Here is a 27,117-nt window from a genome sequence, read left to right on the forward strand (position 1 = left end):
CTCTTAAATATGTAGTACTACAATAATACAAGTGCAGATCATATTTTTCAGATATATTCATATTATGCATGCCCACATGAATAGAATGGGCGAAATATACAAGCAACCATGTAACTCATCTCCTATCTGCATCAAATTTACTTTCATCAGCGACTTTCCAAATAACAGGTACTTTGTTTATGCAAATACTAACAAAACTCATAATAATTTGGCAAGTTAACACAATAGTCATAGGTACCCTATCTTCCCTAACTAAAAGGCAAGTGATACAGCATAACAGCATATTGTACACACACAAGGCTGGTGTATTGTGTCTATAGGTGGCCAGCTCAACATCAGCAGCCGAGGGGAAACATTCCTGCAAGCAGACAGACAGGTGAGGGGAGGGATGGGGGAGAGGACAAAGTGCAGCCCCATTTCCTGTGTATAGGAGGCGGCAACGCTTAGCCAATATTCAGTGGCAATATTCAGGTGTCTGATGAAATTAGCATGTTTGTTGGTGCATCCGACACACCAGGAGCTGATCATGTGTACAGTGGGGGATATGCAATGTTGATGGCATTACCAAAGCAAAAAGTTCCAGTTTGAACATCTTACATATATGTTTGGGAAAGTAAATAACACTTAATTCGTCAAACTGTTAATTGCTACTTTTCTTATATTTGGGTTATTTATAGTCCCTTGCTACTCTAGTTTATTTTGGACAGACACAACATTTACAATCTCTTGTAGATTAATATTTAATGAAAATATTTTACAGAAAAAAACCAGTTGTCAAAAAAATAAGCATAATAAAATGGAGCCCAGAGACTCCATTTTCAGAAGCTGCAGTAATCTAGACTTACCAATTATAATAGATTTGCATTGGCTATATTGGATATATTTGTTTCAGGGTCTGTATGACAAATCTATTGGAATCTGTCCACTATTGAGTGGTCACTTAACCAGAGATTTAGGAAATAATAGATCATATAAATACAAAACATGAAACTAGGATACTGGCAATAGAAAATTTGAAATACAAGGCTCCTATTTTGAAAGGCGTAAGGGTTGAACAATACTATAAATACCATTTTTCCTAAATCTTCAACAATAAATCTTCCCTAACAGTATTAATGATTGCTGTCAAAAAACATTCCAATTTCAAGTGGCATCAAAAACATGATCCTTTCCAAAACAATGATCACCATGAAACACACAACATTTTGCTGCAGAGTAACCCACCACACAATAAACATTCTGGTGATCTTACATGCTCTCATTGCAAACAGAAACATCATACATTTCACCTATCATCACCCATCAACAGGCCGTCATGACATTTGCATTTTGTTACACAAGCCAAGGGCATCACAAAAAACATGTTAGGGGAGAAATTACAGCTATCGTACAGACCTGTTCAACAAGGCCTTATCAATCACGCTACCTTTGAATTACCCTAGCAGCTAATATGAGGGTGTAATCTAGGTCACACACAGCAGCATGCTGGCTGGATGAAATCAACAGGAATTCTAACCAGGCAAGGAGCAGCAGTCAAGAGTGCAGACATTTCTCAATTACCTTGTGAAATACACACCACCTCCAACAGCCAGCTTGCCTGACTTGGGAAAGTGATCACTATACTGCCTGAAGGCAATCAGATGAATTCCAAAATCATTGCAAACATCCATCTGTCGCACTGTCTGTCCAAGCAGTCAATACCAACAGTGAAAACCAGCTCTACATCAGAATCAAAACAGTTTTCTAACATTACTATTTAGTCTGCAGTTAAGCTGGTTCATGAATTTCCTCGAGTAGGCAGAGAAATCTAAACTTGGGATGACTTGTTAATTGCTAACGCTGGTAGTGTTGTGGCAAAAGAATTAGCTCGACATGCTACGACTTTCCACACAGCTTATGGAATTAATCTTCCGAACTGATTCCAATCTAATAACACCATACATTCCCCAATTTCACTTACCATATATTTCTCAGTCCAGAACAGAAACTGATATACCAACATATATAAAATACAGAATTATTTTTAAGACAAGGAAGAATGTATAATATAATAATAATCCCAGCAGATCCAACCAACGATCAACACATTTCAAAACAAACGCCAAAAACATTGTCAACCGTGAAAATAAAACATTCACAACCCAGTGCCAGTAGTGAAATGAACGTATTAACCAAGAACTGCTGCACTATTAGCAGTATCCTTCTCATCCCATCAGTCGAGGCGAAATAATCAAGACATCATTTCCCCAGCCCAACACGCAGCCAGTGCCATTACAGTGGGCCAATACGTTGGTCTTCACCACCGGTCGATGACAGTGACCCGCGTAACACTAGGCAAGCCTAATTGACTATATTTATTCATACCAGGCTGTAGGCTGGCTGCAACGAGTCGACCACTCTTTTTGCCCCAACCTGACCAAAATTCCCCGAGCACCTTACTAACTACACACCTGAACTTAAGAGGCAAGATTGTGGGTAAACAAAATCGCCAGCTAACTAAAGCCGGAGTATCAGTGGACTATGTGACAAGTGCCGACTCCAATCCAGTCTGGTTTTCTGTAACAGCATGTTTATTAATGCCTTGATAATGTTCTTGGCTCAGCATAAAAAAATCAATAAACCAGTGGCATCTAGGACGACAAATGAAAAGCCTCAAGTCTTCATTCCACAATACTTGCATTGATTTCCTTAAGTGTTTGGGCACTGGGATGACGCTCAGATCATGTTTATGCTTGCAGTGTAGTAATAGTAACCGCGTTACATACAGGCACAGCTCCTTCATAGTTTGATTGACAGTGTGCTTCTCAGTATGATCAGATGCCAGCTGGCATACCTAATGATTGAACTCTCACTGTTCAAACCACACGCTGCACATGTTATGGTGAATTATATTTTTCAAACAAATCAGCTGTACAAACTTCAATCTGCGCAGACTACAACCACAAACTGCTTTGGCTCATGAGATGCCTGTGAAATTGACGTCTCTACTACTATACACCAAATGGTCAGAATGTAAGCTCAGCCAAATTCACATCATTGAAAGATCAAACAATACCTAATACAAATGTTTGCTTCAGCAGTTGCTGCACAATGGATGTGATGCTTCAGATCACTGGGCCACCAGCAACTTTCTTTCATCACAAAATAATGGTAGAAATAAGGAGGGTTGTCAATATTTTATTATTTACTGACATTCATGTTAATAAATAATGGCATGAAATCCTTCAACATTTGTCGGGATTTCACGAGAAGAATCTCAAAGAGTCAAATAGACTGATCTGCATATTCAACAAAATTGTATAATTCACAGAAATACACAGAAAATAGCATAATCAAATAACGTAATCCTAATTGTGATGGAAAATAAATCTATCGACAATATCATTTCCATTTCATATCTCAATATTTACATAATTCATTAGGACTATTGCATGATCTATTTACAAATATCTGTCAATAGCTATTCTGAATCATCATACAAATCCCAAATTTGCAAGATACAGACCAGTTGCCTTACAAAATAACACAGCAAGATGTTATCGTTGATGAGAATCTAATATTACCTACCAGTACCCACTGTTTACAGCTTCTATCAAGAGCAAGAGCCACATGCATAGTCACTTGACCCAGATATAACCAACTGCCTTGTGCCTAAGTGGTGTTATAATCACACCAACAGCAATCCACAACTGTCACTCATGTTTCGCCAAACACTGCAATGCAGGTATTGTAATTTTGATTTCATACATTAACTATGTGTCTATCTCAAGTGCCCCAGGTTTTATTGTCAGCTGTTTCACTGGCAACATATGTGTGTGTATTGCTCCTACACAATAAACAGTTGTGTTACGGACATGTACCAAGTTATACGTTTCATCTGGCAATCGATGCAAAATTGAATATGAATTCAACCTCATACTTCATATCAAGTTCCTCTCAAAACAAGTAGAACAGATGTTATTAGAATTTCAAAAAGCGAAAAAATTATCTCTGACAGTTTGATTTCAATTACAAATATCATATCAATTTCTCAAATGTTTCACCTAATTACATATACATAGCAGAGTTAGAAATTAAGGGGTCCTGATGTTGTTATGTTTACTGCTGAGATATTTTTATCTAGCCCCCACCCAAATATAATCTTTTAACATTGGTCTTATGACAAGGACTCCTTCATGCTTAAACTTCAAACCCTGTATAGTGTCAAAAATTGGCACCATACTCAGTTCAAACAACACGATTATTTGTCTTCCTCACAACACAGAATTATTTGTCTTCCTTTCTCAAAGGGGGGGGGGGGGGGCGCCACGGGTGGCCCCGGTGGTCTAAGGCGCCGTGATTCACTGTGCAGAGTTGCGTCCCTTGGGCGAGCCAGAAACCTATGGTTGTGGGTTCGAATCCGGGTTCGCACCGATTATGTTTCTAGGTTTGTCAGCACCGAAGTGGTAAACGTCTGAGACCCTCGTCACTTCGGGCTTTCCTCCCACATTAAGCTGACACGCCGTGATATAACTGGAATACTGTTAAAAGCGGTGTTAAACACAACTCACTCACTCCTTTCTCAAATTCATATTAGTCTAAGTCTTTAAGATGCATACAAGAACAATTCTGAACTTCATCATTCCTTCATCACTTGCTTGATAATGGTGTTAGAACCTACACCGAAACATCGCCCCTAATTGTAATTAAGTTGTTCATCCATATCTTATCCTTACTTCATCATTTCTATTTGTAATGGCTACCTTTGAGAGCACACATCATATCACAAACACTAGACTAATATGAAGCCTAATAAATACATTAGCCAGGAATAGGATAAATAGGTGATCTCAAAATACCCTTAAGCCTCAGTACATTATCAGCTTTGATCTATCAATAGAGATACAGATGATGTTCAAACTGAATGCTTCTGACAGAGATGTCAATTAATCACAAATCATGCTATCTACCGAGATTATCTAACAATCCAAATCGCACATTGATGTACATACTTCAAGCAAGCAATATATATGGTATCTACATAAGCGGATAAAATATGGTTCTACTCAGAGATACACTATGCTGCGATGATTATTCTTGGCAAGACAAATATGCAACAATTCCCAATGGTATCAAACCATGTGTACTTTAAAACAAATTAATTATTTTAAAGATTAATTTTATTTTCCACTGCAAATATTTACTGCTATTTGACACAAAATATTTTGAGCATGCAAGCTCAGATGTTGATACCCTATACAGTTCTTCATTTCAATTGATACTCCAAGCCAGATCCTGATAAGAAGGACTTCTCATACAGTCCTGGATATATAATCAAATCCACATGCAAGTTAATAGATGTCCTGCCTACTAAAAAAGTGCCATGTTTTATAGGGTTTTTTATGCATTTTGTTGTGGTTAAATATGCAATTGGTAAAATATTCTTAACTATGCAGTACCAGTTACTATGTGTTACCCCCTTGTCAATATCCAGGTTAGAACTGATTTTCTGCAACCCATGCTTGTCATAAAAGGTGACTAAAGGGATTGGGAAGTCATGCCCGTTGACCTGACAGATGTATGTCATCATAACCCAATTGCATAAATCGATGCTCATGATGATAATCACTGGCTTGTCTGGTCCACATTAAATCAGAAATTAGAAACTAACAGTTTTAGTCCACTAATCCTTATAATGATAGCATATAGCAAAACCCTTAAAAATGGCAAATTTCTACTAGTCCTAATGATACCTTAACTATTGGGCAGTTTGGCAAGGTCTATAGGACTAGTGCCAATTTCTAACACTGTAAATTATTCACAGTCTGCACTCACCGCAGTCATATATTGCTCAGTGCGGCATTCAACAACAAATACTATGTTACACTCCTTGTCACAACATTGACATTTTCTTAGTTTGGAAGATGTGTAAGAGGAACAAAGGTTTTCAACATAAGCATGTAATATTTCCTTCAAATTTAACCGTAACTTTGTTTATAAGAGTTGGATAACTTGTGAAACCAAATGTATAAAATCAATTCCCTTGCATTTATCTTTTTAGGGCTAACTATCTCCCAAACAGACATCAAGTGCACTGACATGACTTTAAGTACTGGCTATAAAGATTAACTCTAAACATGCTGATATTTATCAAAGTTATCAGTGACTTGACAAAATATACTTATACTTGAGACAATATATACGAGTAACTCGTATCAATACACATTCCATTTTGTCTCAATAGGTATTTCCGATAATGTTTTCAAATTCTATGTATTAAAGTGGTCAATCTTCAAATGTCTTAAAATTGGTCTGAAGTATGAACATACTGATTGATGCCATAACCCCAAACACATACACATGCACAGTGGTGAGCAAGTCTGGTCTGACACTGCTTTGAACAGTGTTTCAGTAATACCACAGTATGACAGCTTGGCATGGGAAGAAAGCCTGAAGTGCAGTTGGTTGTAAATATTTACCACTTTGGCGAAACCCACAAGCACAGGCATAATGCTGATGCTGACACTGACAGACCAAGGATCAGAATCAGAGAATCCTGCGGTTCAAACTCACGAATCAGCAGGCTAGCATCCTGACATCGCTAAGGGACATAACTCTTCACGGCACCTGTAGTCCTATGACCACTATACCACCTGCACCCCCTAACCAGATACATGGGTAGACATCATTGGTCATATCCAACTTGTCCACAGCTCATTTCGGACTTGTGGCTTAGCTTAACAACTAGACACCTAGTTGATTTTTACTTGTCTTGGACTAACGGACTACTTGCTGTATCTATATCTGTGAGATATATAAAACTTGCTGCAAGGTGACTAGCAGTAGAGCCATGGTATACATGTTATCAAATGCTGCTATTTTCATGTATATTTCTTCGCATTACAATCAAGTGTTGGGCACAGGTGCCTTCTCCGTTTGCAGGAATGTAGATAATGCTAAATGTTGGGCATCGTTTCAAGCTTTTATTATAGCGTGCTGAAAACTATCAGCAGCCATTACAATCAGGGAGGAGAGATTTCTCAGGGAAACATTGAAACATCATGGAATGTTTGCACAACTCTTTATTACAAAGGGAGAAAACATCTAGTGTATAAGCAACACAACTATCTGCTTATGATTGCACCTAGCATGGAAAAATAATAAATATTCATGTATATTATCTAACCATGTTTGTTATAATTGAACATGAATCAGCCCTTGTTCTTATATTAGTTTAGAGCAAGCAAGTTTTCTTATTTCTGATGTTGATGGTGACTATTTCCAACCTTCATCAATAACAACATTATGACAACTCAGAAATATATATTGTAGATCTGAATGTAAAGGTTTGAAATAGTATCAGACATTTATATGCCACTTGCCACTTGCAATTTGAATAATGATGAATAACAGCTTCTGTTACTGCGACAAATGTACTTTTCAATTTCAAAACTCATTCATAATTTGTATACTCAGTCTGCCCAAAAACAGTTGAGTCTTATAACCTGTATGTGAAACTTGGCATCAATTTTAGTCAAGTTTATTATTATTTAGGCCATTATAGCAGAACTTGTACTAAATCAGGTTTCAGACAGGGGATCAAAGTTTGTTTGTTTGTTGAACGCCGCACTAAGCAATATTCCAGCTATATGCCAGTGGTCTGTACATAATCCAGTCTGGACCTGACAATCCAGTGATTGACACCATGAGCATCAATCTACGTATTTAGGATACAGTGACATGCATCAACCAAGTCAGCAAGTCTGACCACCCAATTTTGTTAGTTGCCTCTTACAACAAGCATAGTCACCTTTTACAGCAAGCATGGGTTTTGCGGGTGAGGGGGGTGAGGAGCCAAAGATACTAATTTGAGTAAATGAGTGAATGTTGTTTAATGCCACAATCAGCCATATTACAACTATGTGAAAGAGAGCATTTAAGTAAGTTTGCTGCATCAGGATGGGATTACACACGATCAACCAGGTCACAAAACATGACACATAATCCTCACTTCAGACAAGACAACAACAAGCATGGGATACTAGTGATCTAAACATGTCGGTTGTATCTGCAACATGTATCGATACATATCGATACATATCGATACATATATGAAATGTGACTGGTACACGGAAGGGACACTACTCTAATTGTGCAAGTTCGATGAAAGTATGATTATTATTAGTAAACATAACTAAAGCAGTGGCCTTTCACATTTCTTTAATTGTATTCATAAGGATGCATACTTAGTATTGCTATTTTTCTGTTAACATTACTATTGTAGCAGTGTTTGAGTGTTAGACACTTTTGGTCATATCCCACAAGTTCACAGCTCATTTGGGACATAACTAGATTTTGTAAGACAACTAGTCCTTCATTAATATTACCCATGGGTGCAAACTTGTCAGAAAAGTTGTCATCAAGTAATTCACATAAACATTGTGGATAATTTAACCCAAAAATAACCCTCCCCAAAATGTAAAATATTGAGTACTTTTGTTATTGCGTGTTTTGATGACCTCTCAAGAGTCCCTACGACCCATATAACAAAATGATTTATCACTTACTTCAAAATGTTAATACAACAAAACCAAATTCAAAGTTTGCTGTTTCAATGCCCTTTTCAGTTAATAATCTCACATTAAATAAACAAATGGAGAAATACATCTATAATAATTTGCCTTGAGACCAATACACAATTTCATGTATAACATATTGATCTATTACATGCAAAAGAAATAGGCTGACCCATGTCAACTAAAGAAAATTAACTGATCTGTCAACATGACCTAATTAAAATGTCACAGCGTTAGGAGTGTGTATAGGCAATTAACTGCCTACTGCCTGGATATTTACCAGTGTGTTTACTGCTGTGCCATGCTTGTGTATTGGTGCAAGAAACAGGTGAAGTGAACAACAGTACAGGTGCCTGACATGTGATGCAATGCACAGCCACCTTGACATGCTGTCAATCATGGGGAGTAAACACTTACCCTTTAGGTCAGGGGATAGAAGGTTGTCGATGCCGGTCGGCTCGTCTCCATACCAAAATACCCACAGTTCTTTGCCAACTGACAACTGCTCCGGGGATCGAGCTTCCGAATTTTTCACTACTCGTCTCCAAACACATAGTAAACCACTTTGAATACAACGTGCATAGGAAACAAGCACTGGATCCTCGAGTTGCTCCACCGATACATTGTCCGGATTTGAAGTCAATTTACGCCATTTTATGCCACCAAGATCCGTCTAGACAACAAAACAGAACAAATCAGTAACCTTCATCACAATTCATGCATATCGAATAGCATATCATCAAACGGTAGCGTTATGTAAATACATTTCAATATTTAAACACTGATTGATTGCGATTTGCTAATCGCTTGTCTATGAGCACGGCCAGGTGACATCGCTTCGAAACGTTTGTAAATATGTTACAGGGTATCTAAATTGGGAAACGAAGCATGAAAAAGGTAATGTGAAGGGTAGAGAATTGGCCAATATTCGCAAATACCGAAACATTACAGCAGGAAGGTCACGCAGCACGCGATTAGACGCAAACAATAGCCGACACCGGATAATACTCATTTAAATCATATCTTACCAAGGCAAACAAGTTTGTGTAACAATCCTCCAGAGAGCAGCCGTTTCCCGTTGGACTAGGGTGACTCATGGTCACTCCATGTTCTGAAAAAGACCACGTATATCCTGAATTGCTGCTATAACATCCACTTAGCCACAAATCGAGAAAAATTTGTCAATTAACAGATACTTCGCATAATATGGCGACAGTAATGGCGACTTGCTGCGAACAACAAGGCGGTAAGGAGAACGCGCTGCCATTGGCTGCTTCCTGTCACATGCTCACGGGTCGAGCGGAAACACTATTGTCTATACGGCTACTCAAATAGGCTTCAGACCATGCTGGTAGTACTCTGGTGACCACGCCGGTAAACGTGAGACCACGAATGTCAAGTTTATGTTTCATTTTTAAATACATAATATGTACATATCAAAGAACTCCTAAAATTAATTAATTCTATAATCATTTATCTTTGAAATATGAGTTATAGTGAAACCATTTAGGCATGATTTTTTCCCATTGCTGTAAAATGGTATGCATGTCATTAGCACTAAAATGATCGTACTGTAAACCTACGTAATTTCGTACGAACATATTTGTGGGGTTTTCTTTTCATTTCCGGGATATAAATCATATATTTTCTCAACAGAATTCCTATTGTTCAAAGCGGGTTTGAATAGGACAAATGAGATGACTGGATCATATTTACCCCCCTCGACGCGTGTGTTCATTAAAAGGCGGTTAAACTCATTTCAATTACTCGTAGGGGTACAAGTATATTGGAAATAACATACATGGGCATCGCAAATTGAAATTGACAAATTAGTTTCTAAGTATTACAAATTCATTAGGGATTCAGAACTAACAATTTTTTTAACAAATTTTACAATTTCTTCCTTTTCATCAAACCTTTACAATTGTAAATTGTCACGTTTAAAGTGTTTAGTTTCACGATTTCAGTCAAGATACGAGTCAAAGACAAATATTCAACAATTGTTATGTAAGAAAATACATGCAAAGTGTACAACGATACTATTTAAATCTATAAACAAAAATACATAATAATTAAGCATACACAAATCAACCAGCTTTGTCCTGTGCACGTCAGTCAAGTACAAAATATATGTGTTTTGATTGCTACTTTAATTCATTATTGAAGGTGTGACAAGCCCACGTGCATTCCATGGTAAACCCCTGCTGTATACAAGCATATCAACTCAACGCCGAACCGCCGGCTATCCCGGGCTAAGTAAACACACCAATCACTAATCCGATCATCGCGATTGATGCACACTACAAGTAAACTGCCGGGCAATATTACAAATTACCAACGTTACCATACCGTTACTAGGCGAACGATGCGAAGATGCAAAACCCAAATATTTGACACCCCCATCAAATACATCACTATCGACAATAACTATTTCTTTTTTTATTCTTTTTTTATCAAAACAAGGGAATATACTTTCTTTTGCCAGGTAGTTTATTTTGTGTTGTTCATTTCAAGTGCACTTGCATGGTGAAAGTATTGACAGAGTGCATCTTAATGTGTTTTTAACATGAAACTAAAGGCGTTAAAACACTTCTTGTAATGCAATCGTTCGTGTTGAGCTGGGCCGCTATCCATTGAAATTTATCCAAATGTAAAGTATGATAATTATTTGTGTCAAATGTTAACAACTAATGATGTATATGAAAGGTGTTTTATGATTATAGCGAGCAAGTTATGATTTACGCCGCTTTTAACAGTATTGCGGTTATATCACGGCGTGTCAGCTTAATTTGAGAGGAAAGCCCGAAGTGATGCAGGTCTCAGACGTTTACCACTTCGGTGAAACCCACGAGCACGGTGCTGACAAACCTAGAAACATAATCGGGGCGAACCGAGATTCGAACCCACAATGATAGATTTCTGGCGTGCCCGTGGGACGCAACTCTGCACAGCGAATTGCGGCGCCTTAGATGACTGGACCACCCGTGCCCCAGTTATGATTATATGCTTGAAGAGATTGAATGTATAGGAACAAAAAAATTGAGCATATCAGGTAAAACATTTATTAGTAAACATGTTTTTTTGTATATGGTACAAGCAGGTGATGTGTCCTTGATATCTGTCAACAATTCAACCAGAGGATTATATATAGAAAGGCTATACATTTGTCAGAGTCAATTATTTGTGTAAAATTATCTAAATGTAAAATGTATGTAAATCTTCTAGACTCTTTTAGTTTAAAATACTGTTTGAGGAATTCAATAACAAGAGCATAAAACAGGTTTCAATAGATCTAGACTACCATACGTTATTTGTCTGTTGATTCTCGAAGATATCCACAATTAGATGTGGATTTTGTCCTTTCTGTATACATTATAGAGAAGAGTGAATTTTGTATTAATTTACCCGGTATTATCATCGTAGGAATCTGTTTATCAAATGATACTATTGGGATAAGCCATCAGTGTTTTAATTAACGGAGGTGTTTAGTATATAGAATGTTAATCAGTTTTATGATTTAGAAAACACCTTTATAAACCGTGTCAATTAAGAAGTGAAACAGCCTAGTTCTCTATATTATCCCTGTATGTAATTACTGTATCCTCTACCAACCTATTGAACACGTTTTGTTTGTTTGTTGTTTAACGCCACACTCAGCAATATTCCAGCTATATGACGGCGGTCTGTAAATAATCGAGTCTGGACCAGACAATCCAGTGATTAAAATCATGAACATCGATCCACGCAATTAGGATCGATGACATGCATCAACCAAGTCAACGAGTCTGACCACCTGATCCCGTTAGTCGCCTCTTATACGTCAAGCATAATCGCTGCTTATCACTGCTTATAGCATTGATTGCTGAAGACCTATTCTTACCCGGATCTTCACGGGTCCCATTGATCATGAATTGATCTTGATAAACTTTATAGTTTTAAACTCAATATTGAATTGAATTGAATTGAATTGAATTGAATTGAATTGAATTGAATTGAATTGATAAATTGTGTCTATCTTGTGAATTGAATTGAATTGATAAATTGTGTCTATCTTGTGAATTGAATTGAATTGAATTGAATTGAATTGAATTGAATTGAATTGAATTGAATTGAATTGAATTGAATTTACATATGTGTTTAAATGCTACAACCATTCACCATTCAAGGTGTGACAATTCAAGCCGACATGTATTCCATGTTAAATCACTGCTTATACAGGTGTATATCAACTCAACGCCGAACCGCCGGCTCTCCCAGGCTAAACACACCAATCACTAATCCGATCATCGCGATTGATACACACACCACCCACCAGCTTGCAGTTCACGCCTAATGAATACACAGCGACATACCCGCTTGTTGACATGTGGACTTCACGTCATCATTTGCATTATGCTGCAAGACGTGTATATATACTCTGACTGCATGCATGCAGAGCTTTGCTAAAGCTGCATATTAGCTCAGGCCCATAAAGAACCCTGCACGCACAACCTGACGTAACGGTAACTGTTGATATAAATTATAACATAGACGTTGCGTAAGTCAGCAATCATTGTTTCCATAAATCTCCGTGTGTGAATTATTCTATAATATTAATACAAGACATTTTTGTATGAATAACAACTTCTTTTACTCTTTTGGAACGACGTTTCGGAGCTACCCCTTGCCCCTGTATCAGGTGAATACTTTATTCCATAATATAGTGAAAAAACAACAACAATAAAAACAGTTTTTACGAAGCATATTATTTTGTTACGGCAGTTTGAATTATTAACTTCCTGGTAAAAGGAACGTATACACCATGTTTGAAGGTGGCTAAAGTGAAACAAACATGAAATGGTTGTTATTCGATGATGATGTATTTCATACGGGTATCATAGTTGTGTTTTGGGCATTAATTCCCGTTTCGACGACTGTTTTCAGCCTAGTAACGTTTGATGACGTTTGTAATCTTTTGTCAAATTCAATTTTTTTGGTCCTGCAGTAAATATTATATATAAATTGCTTTATTCCAAATCACAAATTAAACTGGATCTGTGAGTGGTATTAATGTGAGGCAACATATTCCATCTGACAGTTCATTCATCAAATATTCAAACATTCACACCCATTAGGGTAAGAATGAAGGTCCCCTGAAACCTATACTTGTCCTAAGAGGCATCTGGTCCAGCCTCGATCACCTACAGACCGCGTCACGCCGAAGACCGGGTTCGATTCCCGACATGGGTGCATTGTGTGAAGCCAACCTGTGGTGTCCCCCGACGTGATATTGCCGGAATATTGCTAACAGCGGCGTAAAACCATACTCACTCACTCACTTACAGACCGCCGCCATGTACTAGGAACATTGTTGAGTGCAACAATTTTAAATGAATCAAATACTCACCAACATTATTCACATACAATATGTTATGTCAATAAGGTCCAAGAAAGGGATGAGGTGAGGTGAAATGGTTCAATATTATTGCACACATACACGTGCATGTACGTGTGTGTTCATGCGTGGCTGCTTTTACTAGTCAGGACTAATGTCGGGTTAGTAGTGCTAGCCCAATGAGATACCATGCCGCAGTTTAACATGGGTACCAAACTCAGACAGAGTTGGACTCCGAGCCGACCAGTCCTTGTTTTAACCCCTAATGCCGAGTGCCAGTCAGGGTAACAACAAGTACCTTCATTTAACGTCTTTTGGTATAAGTGAGTGAGTTAAAGTTTAACGTCGCATCGTATTTTTCCCCGCCGTATAGCGATCTTTTGGTATAACGCCACCGGGGATCGAACGCTGACTTTCCCCTCTCCAGACAGACGCCATATCCACTAAGCGGAGGCGGTCCCCTAGAGTGAGTGAGTGAGGTTTTACGCCGCTTTTAGCAATATTCCAGCAATATCACGGCGGGGGACACCAGAAATGGGCTTCACACATTGTACCCATGTCGGGAATCGAACCCGGGCCTTCGGCGTGACGAGCTAACGCTTTAACCACTAGGCTACCCGACCGCCCCTGTCCCCTAGAGAGGGGAATGAAACGATTCAACACAAACGATACATTTGTAAATTATCGTATACCTAGATTTAACACATATAGTATGGAACGTATAACTTTGTTGATAAACATAATGACGCTAAAATAGTACTAACGTCTATATTATTCCTGTTACTTCTCTATTCTCTCTCTCTCTCTCTCTCTCTCTCTCTCTCTCTCTCTCTCTCGGGTCCTCGGCATGACGAGCGAACGCTTTCACCACTAGGTTACCCTACCTTCGGGAAACACAAACATGTCTCTCAATACTGTGGACAGTCTATTCATCGCTATAAATAATTAAACCCACTAGCACGGGAATGGTGCTAATTCATAATCAGGGTGAATCTGGGATTCGAACCGACTTCACGATCATCGGATTCTGGCACTTCTCTTAGGGAGGGAACTTAGTCAACTGGATGCCTCGATCTAAAGAAACGAAAATCAGATTAGCAAAGCATTACTAAGTCTGACACAATGCATCGAGGGATTAGCCTGTATATGAGACTGTAACTGTGCGACATGCATCATCATCATCATCATCATCATCATCATCATCATCGCACACATAACGTTTCCCGATTCACCCATTCAACGTGAAACCAAACTCACCCAATTCCTCAGTCTGTATATGGGTATCGTTTAATTATCCGCATTGATGCTCATGATGTCAATCATTGGGTTGTCTGGTCCAGACTCGATTTATTACAGACCGCCGACATATAGATTGGAATCTTGCTGAGTGCGGTGTTAAACGACAAATAAACAAACAAAACATTATTATCCGCACAACTTTTTCAGTCTCGTAAAGATCTCTTGAGCGTAGCTCCGATTCTGTGAGGCGGATGGCCTTGTTGTCAAAGGCAGCGTTGGTCGCTTATAGGTTCGAATCTCATATTCACCATGATATTTTTATTTTATTTCACCATACCCGTGTTCGTGGGTTTCACCAAAGTGGTTAACGTCTGCATCACTTCGGGCTCTCCTCCCATATCAAGCTGACAGGCCTGGTATAACTGAAATTCTGTTCAAAGCCGCATAAAACACAAATCACTCATGACTGAGGGTTATCTTACAACTTCATACATAGGATGTTATCGTTAAGATAAGTATAATAACTCCTGTGGATCGATGCTCATGATATTTATCACTGGATTGTTTGGTCCAGACTCGATTATTTACAGACCGCCGTAATATAGCTGGAATATTGCTGAGTGCGGCGTTAAACAACAAACGAAACCAAACCAAAGAAATACGATACAATAATCTTCGCGACGATTTCACATTAAACGGGATACCCGTGAAGACCCGGATTATAGAATAGGTCTTCAGCATCCCTTCCATATTTTTAGTAAGAGGCAACTAACGGGATCGGGTGTTCAGGCTGGCTGACTTGATGTATGTCATCGTATCCCAGTTGCGTGGATCAATGCTCATGATGCCAATCACAGGATTGTCTGGTCCAGACTCGATTATTTACAGACCGCCGTCATATAGCTTGAATATTGCTGAGTACGGCGTTATACAACAACAAAATACGTTAAACGTGGCCCAATTTATTGCATTCAAGGGTATTCAAGGGTATATAGCCGGTTAATTGGTTGAAGCGCTGTTTTAAGATCCGGGTTCGATACATTCAGTAAATCTCGCTCACAATGTAAAGTGCCATCGCGCACCATGCATAGCGTAAATCGTTGTGACCCCATCGATCATTGACTTGACTATAGATATATGTGATATGCTTATTTCTCTTTTTAAGCGTTTTTTGTCACTTTGGGGTTGATATGTGGCAGTTTGCCGCTATACAGTCATCCTAGGCAAGAGAGTTAACTGACTATAAAAGTCAGTGTGTGGGCGAGCTAATAGTGAGTGAGTGAGTTGGGTTTAACGCCGCTTTTAACAGTATTCCAGTTATATCGCGGCGTGTCAGCTTAATGTGGGAGAAAAGCCCGGAGTGATGCAGGTCTCAGAGGTTTACCACTTTGGTGAAACCCACAAGCACGGGTATGGTGTTGACAAAACTAGAAACATAATCGGGGCGAACCGGGATTCGAACCCACAATCTTAGGTTTCTGGCGTTCCTAAGGGACGCAACTCTGCACAGCGAATCGCAGCGCCTTAGACGACTGGGCCACCCGTGCCCCCGGGCGAGCTAATAGCTATTGCACGTATAGCCGCTATGGCGAATGTAAGATATCGTTACGTTACACGATACCATACGTGAAACCTAAACACTTGTCACTGATTTTATCCATCACTAAAAGAAATACTATATTTAAGGTAAGAGAGTGAGTTGGGTTTAACGCCGCTTTGAACAGTATTCCAGTTATATCACGACGCGACAGCTTGATGTGGGAGGAAATATGGCAAGCCGTTTTCACATTTATTACGGAATTACTGATAATTGAATTAAAGATATCTTAAACGAATTAACCATACCTGTAATGCATTTGTGAATATGTATAACCTATTTCAAGACATCTTTAATTGAATTTAAGATATATTTAATATATTTCTAATATGATTATGTACAGTAAGATGGTAATTATTTTATGATATCTGAAATACATTTAGAGATATCACGAAATATTTGGTTGATATCACAGTAATATTTTAAGATGTCAGTAATTGTATTTTGGATATCAGAAATGAATGCAAGATATCTTTAATTAGCTTTTAATATCTTAAAAACATTATTGATATCTTTAAGTAGAATACCGATATCTTTAAAACAATTCAAGATATCAGTAATTCCGTAATAAATGTGAAAACAGCTTGCCATAAGGAAAGCCCGGAGTGATGCAATTCTCGGACGTTTACGACCTCGGTTAAAACGCACGAGCTCGGGTATGGTGCTGACAAACCTAGAAACATAATCGGGGCGAACCGGGATTCGAATCCACAATCATAGGTTTCTCGCGTGCCCAAGGGACGTAACTCTACACGGCGAGTACGGCGCCTTAGGCAACTGGGCCAACCGTAACTCCTATATTTAAGGACCCTAACTATTGATTAACTTTAAATAACTAATCTAACAAGGTACGTACAGTTAGTTAGCTGGAATATTGAAATTCTCATTAAAATCAGATCATAGTTCGCGCTACCGCTAAACGAAGATCTGAGGACATCCAATTACGGGTCACGCCAGAACGACCTTTCATCCGACCAATTAGAGCATCGTTCACCAGATCAGGAACGTGACAGTCGGAATGTGTTTTCTAATCATGCAACCTCGGTAATGTTAACAGGGACGACAGTTACATGTCGACGACTAATTCGGTAAAAAATCATTGCCTGTCTCTCGTTTCAAAGGGATAAACATAAACGGAAGAGACGCTGCATAGCCCGTTGGAAGTACTGCCACACACTCCCGGCCATACATCAGACATTCCAGAAAGTATATTTGTTCAGTTTTCAAATTTTAATAAAGAACTTGTCAAAATATCTTTAAAGCGTAGTCTTGAATGGAAGTCACCAGTTTGAAACTATTGTCGTATAGCTCGAGAAAGCTGTTTTCTGATTGGCTAATGTCGACTTCTTGTCAGTCATTCCATTGGTCGGTCAAAGTTCGTGAAAGGTCATTCTGACGTGACCCGTAATGGGATGTTCTCGGGTCTTTGTTTAGCGGTAGCGAGAACTAAGTTCTGATTTTAATGAGATCAGAAGGCAGCTTTCTCGTGCTTTACGTCACTAATTTCTAATTCGCGACTACGCTTTAAAACATATTTTGACAAATTCTCGATTACAAATGTGAAACCTGAACAAAAGAATATTCTCGAATGGCTAATACATGTTCTAGATTGTATGGATTCAGTCGTTAAGCCTGTAACTATCGTTCGGAATACCCCATGTTAAAGTTTCCGAGGTTGCATGAAATGAAATCACATGCCGACTGTCACTTTCATCCTATTTATTTAGAAAGTACATCGTTCCCACAATCATGCAAAATAAAAGCCATTATCGCGACCCTCAATACGTTTGTTCAGCTTCCAGTTCCCCCTTACCACAGTGGGATTTACCCACATCACCTAATTACCTAAATCAATTCAATCACGGTCAAGCAACATCACCTGGTGACTTTTACCCATGTTTTAGTTAAAAATAAGTTGAAGTGTGTGAACACTGTGTAAATGAAAGAATCCAAACGGGCTTAAACTGACGCCCTCCAACAATCATGTATATGCAGGTGTTGTTTGTCACAATGTACAGTTCAGCCAGCTGTTACCGTCACCGACGATGACTTCGCGTCCATAACCGTAAAAATAAATTAATTGAAATTATAGATTGATACAAACGGTTAAAGCAAAATTGTGTTTTCTTGTCCCACCTGTTGTTTATACAAACTGCTTTCACGCAGAAAGATCGATACACATATCTCGATAAAGATTTGAAAACGATGTCAGGTGAACTTGGGTTTTACGTCGTGTCCAAGGTTATTGCACCTATATAGCGACCTGTGCGTGTGCGTGCGTGCGTGCGTGCGTGCGTGCGTGCGTGTGTGCTTGTACTAGTCCGGACTAATGCCGATTTATATATAATGCTAGCCGATTTATAGTGCTAGCTCACTGATATACCATGCCGCAGTTTAACATTAATACCCCACTCAGACACAGTATACTGACCCCGAGCCGACCAGTCTTTGCTTAAGCCCCTTAATGCCGAGCGCCAGACATGGTAACAACAAGTACCATCTTTTAACGTCTTTTGGTATGACGCGACCGGGGATGGAACCTACGACCTTGTGCTTTCCGGGTGGACGCTCTACCACTAGACCACGGAGGCGGTCGTCTTGTGAAAAGGAGCGCCACGCTGACGACAGAATCTCTTCCAAGTATTACTTTACCGTTCCTTTTTGTACAATAATGCACATGATATGGCGTCTCTTCCTACTAAAGTACTCACGGAAATGAAAAAAACCTGTTTTTTCGATCTCAGATTTTAAATGAATGCAGTTAATATACTAAAATATATAAATATTCAAACAACTCAATTAGTACTAATTGGGCCTTGGCACAAATACAGCGTATCACAGGTAAAAGTGTGTAAAAATATGAACAAAACAGACTATTGTGAAACTGAGCATAACCAGGTGTCAGTAGATCAAGGTGAATGTCCATGACCTATGACACCTTGACGACAGGTGAAAACAGGTGATTGAAACCCACGTGCATGTGATTTGTCAGTGGTTAGTGATTTGTCAGTGGCATTGTGGGATAGTGAATCATCGTCAAAATATCCGAACGTAAAAGTAACATATTCCCTTTTCAAACAACAACTTACATGTCATTATTATTATGTACATAAACATAGCTGTTATTTTTATTGTTGTTTTTCCAGGCTTATTTGCATAATGCCTATAGCCTGTTTCTGCCATGTCAATTTGGACTTAGTTTTATTTTTGAATGTTGAAAGTGCCTACAAATTACCTCCTATAAAGTACAGTTTGTATTGAGCACTGAGATAAAACTAGCAAATCCAGACTAGTACTTTTCCAGTTGTTTTGTTATTTCGTGTTTACATCTACGTAATGCTTTGTGTCGATTATTAAATTCAGCAAAACAGGGTTTTTTCATTTCCTTGAGTACTTTTTTTTTTCTTTTATTTTTTTAATACTATATCACACCTTTATGAACACTAGGGCTTACAGGCCGCCTCAGTGGTCAAGTGGTTGAGTGTCCGCCCAGAGAGCGGAAGGTCGGGGGTTCGATCCCCGGGTGTGTCATACTAAAAGACGTTAAGAGATGGTACTAATTGTTACCCTGCCTGGCGCTCGGCATTAGGGGCTAAAAACAAGGACTGGAGTCAGTATTTGTAAAATATGTATACCAATCTCTTCCTGAATCACTTACCTCAAAATACCTGTACTTTAATTCTTCGAAAGTGAACCATGAATAAGGACTTTCAGATCGAAATTAAATCCGGTAAGGGGTGTGGAAAACAAGATGGAGGCCGATCAAAACTGCTATCCGTTTTTGTTTCCGATGAGGTGGTGGTGATGAGGTGAAATGGGGTTTAACGTCGCGTCCAAGATTATTGCACTTATATATAGCGACGTGCACGCACGTGTATCTGTGTGTGTGTCTGCTTGTACCAGTCCGGACTGATGCCGATTTATAGTGCTAGCCCACTGAGATACCATGCCGCAGTTTAACATGAATATCCCAATCAGACACAGTATACTGACTCCGAGCCGACCAGTCCTTGTTTTAGCCCATTAATGCTGATCGCCAAACAGGGTAACAACAAGTACCATCTTTTAACGTCTTTTGGTTTGACCCGGCCGGGGATCGAACCCCGGACCTTCCGTTCTCCGGGAAGACGCTCTATCACTAGACCACGGAGGCGGTTGTTTCCGATGAGATACCGTAACCAACAACAGATCATTGTCAGAGTGACTCTAGGAATTAAACACTGAACCAGGGATCCAAGGGACATAACTCCGCACAGCTGGTATATGCGTCGTAGACACAAAAAGCTGACAGGGCCGTCAGTTTATTGACTCAAATGAAAAACTGACCTCGATAGCACATATTTATTTATTTATTTGATTAAACGCCAAGCATTTCAGTTATATCAGCGTGCCAGCTTGATGTGGGAGGGAAACCCGAAGTAATGCATGCATTAGAAGTTTACCACTTTGGTAATGCTTCTCAGTAACACATGCTCCTCACAGCGAAACTCCCTATACTATTGTTGCCACCAGTCAAAACTCCCCACTGTGATAGGTGGCCACAACCATGCTTGGAGTTGAACTCGCAACCGAATGACCGTTATGTTTCCAAACAAACGACGACTGTCGTGACGCCAAATACACTTACCCCTGCTAAATAACTTTGTTTGTTTGTCAATTTGAAGTTCTATTTCATTAAAACTATCATGTAATTGATATAGTAAGAATGTAAGGGAGAAGTTGGTTGATTTTCAGTTTGTCTGCAATCTCGAACCAATCTGCTTATACAGACAACAAAGTATTCATCTTCACCTGGAAAACAAGGTCCGCCCTAAACCTTTTCAAAGTGAACTATGATGGCATTCCCAAAGACATAAACAAAAGTATGAACGTTACTACATTTGGGGTTAGAGGCCAAATTTCAAGATTCTTGTAATGGTGTCACGCGCTGGGAAGGAGCTTGTATCTTCCCGAGGCAAGGGAGTTAACTGACTATAAAAGTCCAGTTTCGACGCCGAGTTGGCGGGACTCTTGCGGCACCCAGTTTACGAACTGGGTGTCGATTTCGGTATGCGATTTGGATTGGACTCGTTAGTCCAGCCAAAATATAACTCCATACTTCCAGCATAGTTCGGGGCACGGGTGGCCAAGTCGTCTAAGGCGCCGCGATTCGCAGTGGAGTTGTGGCCCTAGGGCACGCCAGAAACCTATGATTGTGGGATCGAATCCCGGTTCACCCCAATTATGTTTCTAGGTTTGTCAGCACCATACCCGTGCTCGTGGGTTTCACCGAAGTGGTAAACGTCTGAGACCCTCGTCACTTCGGGCTTTCCTCCCACATTAAGCTGACACACCGTGATATGACTGGAATACTGTTAAAAGCGGCGTTAAACCCAACTCACTCACTCACTCCAGCATAGTTCGGTAAGGGTGGAAACTGGACTTTTATAGTCAGTTAACTCCCTTGCCTCGGGAAGATGAACACCTAAAATAAGGTGGCGGTGTGGTAGCCTAGTTGTTAAAGCGTTCGCTCGTCACGCCGCAGGCCCGGGTTCGATTTCCCACGTGGGTACAATGTGTGAAGCCCATTTCTGGTGTACCCCGAGGTGATATTGCTGGAATATTGCTGAAAGCGGCGTAAAACCATACTCACTCTAAGATGAGCACTAAACCCGAGACCCGTGAAGATTCCGGGTTAGAATAGGTCTTCAGCAATCCATGCTTGCCGTAAAAGGTGACTATGCTTGCCGTAAAAGACGACTAACGGGATCGGGTGGTTAGGCTCGCTGACTTGGTTGATGCATGTCATCGATCCCAATTGCGTGGATCGATGATCATGATATTAATCACTGGATTGTCTGGTCCAGACTCGATAATTTAGAGACCGCCGTCATATAGCTGGAATATTGCTGAGTGCGGCGTTAAACAACAAACCAACCAACCAACTAAACCCGATTATTTGTATGATTAAATGATAAATCAAGACTGACGGGGCGTGCTTGGATAAAAACAAAACTCTGTCTTTATGAATCCGTATTGTTGCGTTATAGAGGGGCGGAGGAATATGCTGTTATATACAGTGTATTTCCGATGTAAACGTTTGTCATTTTCAAATGAATTAATGAAACCAATGGGATTGGATAAGGATCACTGTACGGGGCTTCTGAGGGCTTCTTGGATTCAACCCCACGGCCAGGCTACGCTGACACGACTACACGGGACGCGTGGGTGGATGAAAATTAACCACGTGTAGTGAGTAAGATCACTGCAGAGGGTGAGGCGTGTATAGGCGGGTACTGGTTAAACAATTAGTGGACCAAAGTATCCTGTCATATATATGTGATCATGAGACACGCTCCCGACAATGCTGTTTCCGTTAAACATGTGTCACCGTGTCAATACGCACTAACTTATTCTTGACGGTGACTTTTAGCTTTAGATGAGACTTTTCGTTCACCGCAATTCCCAATACAATACCCAAATACTCTACAGAATATATAACATTATAGCTCACAAGATGTGACTTTTTTTACCCCGATACTCTGTAGAATATATAGCATTATAGCTGACAAGATGTGACTTTTGTTACCCCGATACTCTGTAGAATATATAGCATCATAGCTAACAAGATGTGACTTTGTTTTACCCCGATACTATGTAGAATATATAGCATTATAGCTGACAAGATGTGACTTTTGTTACCCCGATACTCTGTAGAATATATAGCATTATAGCTGACAAGATGTGACTTTGTTTTACCCCGATACTCTGTAGAATATATAACATTATAGCTGACAAGATGTGACTTTTGTTACCCCGATACTCTATAGAATATATAACATTATAGCTGACAAGATGTGACTTTTGTTACCCCGATACTCTGTAGAATATATAACATTATAGCTGACAATATGTGACTTTTGTTACCCCGATACTCTGTAGAATATATAACATTATAGCTGACAAGATGTGACTTTTTTTACCCCGATACTCTGTAGAAAATATAACATTATAGCTGACAAGATGTGACTTTTTTACCCCGATACTCTGTAGAATATATAGCATTATAGCTGACAAGATGTGACTTTTGTTTTACCTCGATACTCTGTAGAATTTATAACATTATAGCTGACAAGATGTGACTTTTTTTACCCTAATATCCTATAGAATATATAACATTATAGCCGACAAGATGTGACTTTTTACCACAATACTCTTTGAAATATATAGCATTATAGCTGACAAGGTTTGACTTTTTTTACCCTAATATCCTATAGAATATATAACACTACAGCTGACAAGGTGTGACTTTGTTACCACAATACTCTATGAAATATATAGGATTATAGCTGACAAGGTTTGACTTTTTCTACCCTAATATCCTATAGAATATATAACATTATAGCTGGCAAGGTGTGACTTTTCTTTTACCCCAATACTCTACAGAATTATATAGCCTTATAGCTGACTTTTCCTTTACCCGGTTTGTAAATAATTGAGTCTGAGCCAGACAATACGGTGACTGACATCAGGAGCATCGATCTACGTAACTGGGATACTGTGACATGCATCCACCAAGTCAGCGAGCCTGACCACCCGATCCCGTTAGTCTTTTACGGCAGGCATGGACCGCTGACCAATTCCAACCCGGATCTTCAGTTACAGTGAATTAGTGATCTACTCCATATATTTATCAACGTGTTACGATAATGCACATGGTATGTCGTCTCTTCCTACTAAAGTACTCACGGAAATGAAAAAAACCCTGTTTTTTCGATCTCAGATTTTAAATGAATGCAGTTAATATACAAAATATATAAGTATTCAAACAACTCAATTAGTACTAATTGGGCCTTGGCACAAATACAGCGTATCACAGGTTTTTATGTCTTTTTACACGTAAAAGAGTGTAAAAATATGAACAAAACAGACTATTGTGAAACTGAGCATAACCAGGTGTTAGTAGATCAAGGTGAATGTCCATCCATGACCTATACGGTGACTGACATCAGGAGCATCGATCTACGTAACTGGGATCATACTGCATCAACCAAGTCAGCGAGCCTGACCACCCGATCCCGTTAGTCTTTTACGGCAGGCATGTGCCGCTGACCAATTCCAACCCGGATCTTCACAGTTTCAGTGAATCAGTGATCTACTCCATATATTTATCAACGTGTTACGAAAGGCACTTTTTTATATCCTTGTTTTGCCTCAATGAGCTTGTGAGTTCGTTGAGTTCAACACCAAATTGAACGCTATATTACAGCTGCATTACGGCGCGTCATCTCAATGTTTTGTTTGTTTTTTTGTTGTTTAACGCCGCACTCAGCAATATTCCAGCTATATGACAGCGGTCTGTTAATAATCGAGTCTGGACCAGACAATCCAGTGATTGACATCATGAGCATCGATCCACGCAATTGGGACCGATGACATGCATCAACCAAGTCAGCGAGCCTGACCACCCGATCCCGTTAGTCGCCTTTTACCACAAGCATAGTCGCCTTTTGTGGTACAGAAAGGTTAAATGTGCATGACAAAGGCTGATGTCTGGGTGAAAACCACGAACATGGGTATTTTGTTCAAAGATCGTATTCCTCAAGCGACACCTGGATTCGAACAGTGTCGAACGCACAGCCATCAAATTCCTAAAGTAATACAGGGTATATGTGAACCTCTGGTCAGTATACGCGTAATTATATGTTTGTTTGTCGTTTAACGCCGCACTCAGCAATATTCCAGCTATATGACGGTGGTCTGTAATTAACCGCTGTAATTGAGCCTGGACCAGACAATCCAGTGATTGACAACATGAGCATCGATCCACGCAATTGGGACCGATGACATGCATCAACCACGTCAGCGAGCCTGACCACCCGATCCCGTTAGTCGCCTCTTACGACAAATATAGTCGCATTTTACGGCAAGCATGGGTTGCTGAAGACCTATTCTACCCCGGATCTTCACAATTATAGCTTGCGGTGCCATTTAACCGAGGCCTGGCGTTTTATCTTGTCCCAGCGTTTATTCGAGGAATTACAGTACTTGCCATCACCATTTCATGCTCGGATTTCACAATTAGAAATCCATGTGCAAAAGTCACATTTTCTTATTCAACAATATGTACTACCCGTTTAACAATATATCGTGTATCGGGGACGTAGCACCTCGTTTCCGAAATTGTTCCCTGATATCAAGAAAGATATGGTTTTGCCCCAATGTCAATATTCCGTTTTAATTTCTTTTCGGTTTTGGTCGGTTCTTATTTTTTTAAAAAGATTGTGGATCCTGTTATCTTTAAACTTAGAAAGGATATACACACACGTATGAAATAAAGAACGAAATATTTTTTTGGGATAAATTGAAGCTCATGTATGTCCGTAAATAACCTCTCTCTCATTTATTTACATATATAAAGACTAATATAATGATAATTTTATTTACTAGTATTGTTGTATATTGTTTACATGTTTTCTGCACATGAATCTTATGAATAAGTCTGTTTTACGCAAACGAGACAGCGCATTCATCTCAGGCTTTTTACAATAACACATGTAATTAGTTTTTGCGAAGTAGTACTTCCGCTGCCCCATATTTCTAAACAACATGGCAGCTGACAGGTGCCCGTTTCGGTGGGAGGGAATGAAACATGTTTACAACAATGAGTGACAGACGTACACATTTCGAAAGATCAACTGAACATTCACTATAAACATGCCTTCTTTTGTGTGGACATTGATTATCATTGGTATTCTCTTCTGGCTTCTGAGCAGGTAAATTGACATGATTGAAGCAGAAAAATTCGTCTGCAAGTTGTTATCAAAATAAACTTTCAGCTTTGAAATCAGCTGATTAATTACAGACAATTACTCATTCGTCACGTGAATGTATCTTTAGAATAACATAATGTGTAAATATAGTTTTATAATTGTGTATTGTTAAAGGCTTACCGTTCGATGCATCATAATCAATATTAGTGTTTATTACATATGTTTCGTTACCTTTATGAAGTTTTGATCATATTAATCAAGTATATAGAATCATATAGACGCTGTCATAGGCCCTGAGATGCTATGTCAATGATATCCTATTTCTCAACTTTCTCAAATAATTATTTTTTGCTGTACATGTCTTTGATCATGTGCATGTCATCAAAAATCAGTATCCATTATTCCAAATATATAATTGAATTTTAAGCAAAAGGACAAATAGCTAGATATCTTGTGTGCTGTTTTCCGCCATAATTGGCATCTTACTGTCTATGTGATGTCTATAAATAATAGAGTTTGTACCAGACAAACCATTGATTGATATTATGAGTACAGTCCCATGCTATCTGGTACGATGACATGCAGTCAACCGGTTAAGTC

At 39.2% G+C, this 27,117-nt stretch overlaps 2 protein-coding genes across 5 annotated transcripts in view; one reads left to right on the forward strand and one right to left on the reverse strand.

Moving 5' to 3' along the window:
* The window catches only part of LOC124138705 (mediator of RNA polymerase II transcription subunit 13-like), a 70,816-nt gene extending 60,997 nt beyond the window's left edge, over positions 1 to 9,819 (reverse strand). For all 4 annotated transcript variants that reach the window (XM_046505518.2, XM_046505517.2, XM_046505516.2 and 1 more), the window contains exons 1-2: positions 9,584 to 9,819; positions 8,973 to 9,228 (exon numbers count right to left, since the gene is read on the reverse strand). In XM_046505518.2, the coding sequence (XP_046361474.2) occupies positions 8,973 to 9,228; positions 9,584 to 9,652 (325 nt within the window). In that variant the 5' untranslated portion in view covers positions 9,653 to 9,819. The remainder of the gene's footprint in view (positions 1 to 8,972; positions 9,229 to 9,583) is intronic.
* Positions 9,820 to 26,355: 16,536 nt separating this feature from the next.
* LOC124138704 (protein KIAA0100-like) overlaps positions 26,356 to 27,117 on the forward strand; it is a 100,079-nt gene continuing 99,317 nt past the window's right edge. The window contains exon 1 of the mRNA XM_046505510.2: positions 26,356 to 26,520. Within this exon, the coding sequence (XP_046361466.2) occupies positions 26,462 to 26,520 (59 nt within the window). The 5' untranslated portion in view covers positions 26,356 to 26,461. The remainder of the gene's footprint in view (positions 26,521 to 27,117) is intronic.

Source organism: Haliotis rufescens, unplaced genomic scaffold, assembly GCF_023055435.1.
Source record: "Haliotis rufescens isolate VD_foot unplaced genomic scaffold, xgHalRufe1.0.p SCAF_15, whole genome shotgun sequence".
Classification (NCBI taxonomy): Eukaryota; Metazoa; Mollusca; class Gastropoda; order Lepetellida; family Haliotidae; genus Haliotis; species Haliotis rufescens.